This window comes from Ylistrum balloti, unplaced genomic scaffold (assembly GCF_031769215.1).
Source record: "Ylistrum balloti isolate Yb309-2 unplaced genomic scaffold, AGI_CSIRO_Ybal_v1 Utg371132, whole genome shotgun sequence".
Lineage (NCBI taxonomy): Eukaryota > Metazoa > Mollusca > Bivalvia > Pectinida > Pectinidae > Ylistrum > Ylistrum balloti.
This window is the reverse complement of record NW_026782621.1, coordinates 1,028,184-1,031,611: the sequence shown is the minus strand read 5'-3', so window position 1 is coordinate 1,031,611 and position 3,428 is coordinate 1,028,184. Positions and strand designations below refer to the sequence as shown.

The 3,428-nt window shown below is 40.6% G+C and overlaps 1 protein-coding gene across 1 annotated transcript; it reads right to left on the bottom strand.

Annotated features, from left to right (window-relative positions):
- Positions 1-216: 216 nt before the first annotated feature.
- LOC132560983 (uncharacterized) lies at positions 217-2,265 on the bottom strand. The gene has a single exon (XM_060225690.1). The coding sequence runs from the start codon at positions 2,263-2,265 to the stop codon at positions 217-219; it is 2,049 nt and encodes a 682-aa protein (XP_060081673.1).
- Positions 2,266-3,428: the final 1,163 nt, after the last annotated feature.

Here is a 3,428-nt window from a genome sequence, read left to right as displayed (position 1 = left end):
GCAAACTGCTCATGATACTCAGGCTGATAATATTTAGTATGTACACAAACACTGGTAAGTTTACTTGAACAACAGTTAATTCTAAATTCTACAATATACTGTTAACTTCCTTGGATAAGGTACTTCTGTAAGACTGTCACTGTTTGTTCTTAAGGTATAAACATCACAAAACCTTAAAACACATGTCCGTGTCCACAACTGATGATACATCCAGAGTCAGTGTTCTTTTTTTTTTTTTTTTTTCTTCTTTTTCTTCTTCTTTGTTCGAGACAGTGGCCCAACAATATCCATAGCTATTTTGTAAAAAGGTTCACTGATGATCAGTGGTTGTCCTAATGGAGCTTTCTCGTCACCACGTCTTCTGGCGGTCTTTTGACATACGTTACAAGTACTGCAGTATTCCTGTATGTCCTTAAAAATCCCTGGCCAATAGAACGAATTAAAGATACGCTCTTTGGTCTTTTCTATCCCTAAATGTCCCGCAAGTGGTCTATCATGTCCCAATTTAATGATATTGAGACGTAGTGCCTCTGGTAGTACTACCTGGACTCCATGTTTGGCTCCATCACTAGACTCCCATTTCCTTCGGAGAATCCCATTTTCCCAGTACAGGGCATTCCTATCTTCCTGCACAGATTCCTCTGAACTTGCAGCTTTTCTCCGAATGTTGGCTAAAGTTGGATCTTCCTGCTGAAGCTTACTAAGCACTTCAGCATTTACAGCAGAAAGTTCAAGCGGTTCCTCTGTTGTGATGTTAACTGTATCATCCCCATTGCTGTGGGATACAGTCTCACTGATGTTGTCAATGTCCTCACCAACGCCATCGCCATGGTCCAGGTCCACATCGTTCGCCTGTCCAACATCACTTCCCTTACTGGCATCCACTTGGTCCGTGTCGGGGTCCATTCCAACTTTTACATGGCATTCCTTTGCCTTGTCCTCAGCTAGCCTTTCTTCAGCAATGTTATTACGATGTTGTGCACGCGTAACAACATTCACAGCCTTTGATTGTCTCTCTATGATGTCTACCCCCAACAGGGCTTCAGCGACAAGGCCAGGCACTAATCCGACCTGAGCATGTCCCTTATAATATGGCGTGTCCATATCAACGATAGCCAGTTTGGCTGAAAACGGCTGTCCAGTCGCTGTACATAGCGTCTCCCGCTGACCCTCCAATACACAACTTGGGTCCACCAGGTCTTCCCTAATCAAGGTCATCGCTGACCCAGTGTCTTTCACGAAACTAATATCACGGCCATTGACCTCTCCTGGGACATGGATAAGTCCTCCCGTGTATTGTCGCACTAAAAATCCTGCAAGATTTTTACCTTCTCTGTTTTTTGGACATTTCCTCGCGAAGTGCCCGTACTTGTTACAATTGTAACACTGCACACTTTTCATTTGCTCTGTCGATTGCTCCTTTCTCTGGTCCCGATCAGAGGTAAAAGTTTTTCCATTTATACTTTTACCTTGCGTTGATTTGTTTATATTCCGTTCAGGTAGAATATAATCCTCTGCGGCTTCAACCACACTGCTCGACCCTTTGTTACGGCGTATCCATTGTGCTTGTGACACTGGCAATGCACTAAGAAAATATTCCTCTTTGAATTTTCCCATGACATCCTCTACTGAGTCCACAAATCTAGTAAGATATTGTTCAATTCTTGCCATAAGTCCTCTGTATGTTTCCTTAGGTTCCCTTTGGGCTGTCTGTAATAGCTTGAAATATTGGTAGGGCCTTTTCCCGTACCTGTCCATTAGGGCTTTACAAAGTTCTTCAAATGACCCATGTGCTTGAATAGCTACCTCTCTGGCCTCACCTGTTAACAAGGTTCTCAGCTGTAGCATTTTTACTTCTTCTGTCCATCCAGCCTGTGTTGATAAAGCAGTAAACTCTGATAAGAATGTCACTATATCCTCACTTTCAGTATGATTATAAGGTTGAAGTTTCAGTCTAAACGGCACAGGGTTAGAATTTGTCTCACACCGTTCCTTTTGAAGTTTTGCTTTTTCAATCTCTAGTTCCAATTCTTTCACTTTCCTTTGATGTTCTCTTTCCTTTTCTTCGGCGTCCATTCTTATCTTTTCTCTTTCCACTTCCCTTTGATGTTCTCTTTCCTTTTCTTCGGCGTCCATTCTCATCTTTTCTCTTTCCACTTCCATCGTCATCCTTTCTCTTTCGAAATTCATTTGGCGTTCTTTTTCCTCTTTCTCTGCTTGAATTTCGAGTCTTCTTATTTCCAACTTTGTTTGTGCTGCCGTCATCTTCGCAGTTTCCGTTTCTTCAGGCGTCGACATATTAAACAGTTCTAATGAGCGTTATATCTTTGATAACGGTGTCCTTCTCCTTAGAATGATCCTTTACCGCTGCCACCAGAATATATTACCCCTCTATGTTGTACTATCCTTATGTTATACAAAAGACCAGCAACAACCGTTCTCAAGTACAAATGTTGAGTATTAACACAAGTTACAACAATGATAACATGTATGGCCTGAGTATCGAGCTTAACAAGTTACTCCTTCCACGGCCACACCAGGACTGACTCTATTTGCTGTGATCTTACAGTTTATCCTAAAGCAATTATAATCTAATTCTGATAGGGAAAGTGCCTTCTACTGATCTACAATTAAACCGTGACCAGTTAATGTCTCCATGGTGGAGAGCATGTCCAGCCAATGTTTCACGGCATGATTCTGACACTAAGGTGACCGCAATTAAACTATCTGTCTGATAAGCCAGCCAGTCACATTAAGATTTAACACAAATTATGTTCTACACTTGAGTGACAAATTTCACTATTAACACTTGCCATCAACAATTTAGAGATAAAGGGTGAGGATACTGGGCATGTAGCAAGCTGAGATGAAAGGTAATACTGTTTCTTCAAATGAATAACTTTGACCTTTTTCTGGCGTTGTACGCGAAGTACTTTGAGGAATCATAAGAAATTTGAATTCATGTCAATATCGTTTGTGTAAAATATAGTGTTGTTAGTAACCTGACGTAACCTGACAAATTCATAGTTGGGTTATGTTATATTGTAGAATTCCGCTTACTGCATACTTTATACTTCCCACCATGGAAAGCATGGGTAAAAAAAATAAATTTAAAAAAGGAAGGAAATCACACGCTACACAGCTTGAAAAATTATATCAGTCGGGTCCCATACATTCAAATTGTCCTGATCCTCAAAGAATTGTTTGCATTGAAATAAACATCCAAAGAATATTCAGCTGATTTGTAAACAAAACACCCACAAGTTACCTTTTTATGACAGTGCATTGTAATCCTTGTGCCTATTATGGCAGCTATCGACGGATTGATACATTTAGTATTGAGCCGTGAGTATCCTGGTAGCGAGACTCACGCATACCATGATTGCATACACTGTAGAATGTTAATGATATATGCAAAAAAAGGATGT

Excerpts from the sequence above, each read along its gene's own strand:
- LOC132560983 (XM_060225690.1), bottom strand. The coding sequence starts at position 2,265 with ATGACGGCAGCACAAACAAAGTTGGAAATAAGAAGACTCGAAATTCAA.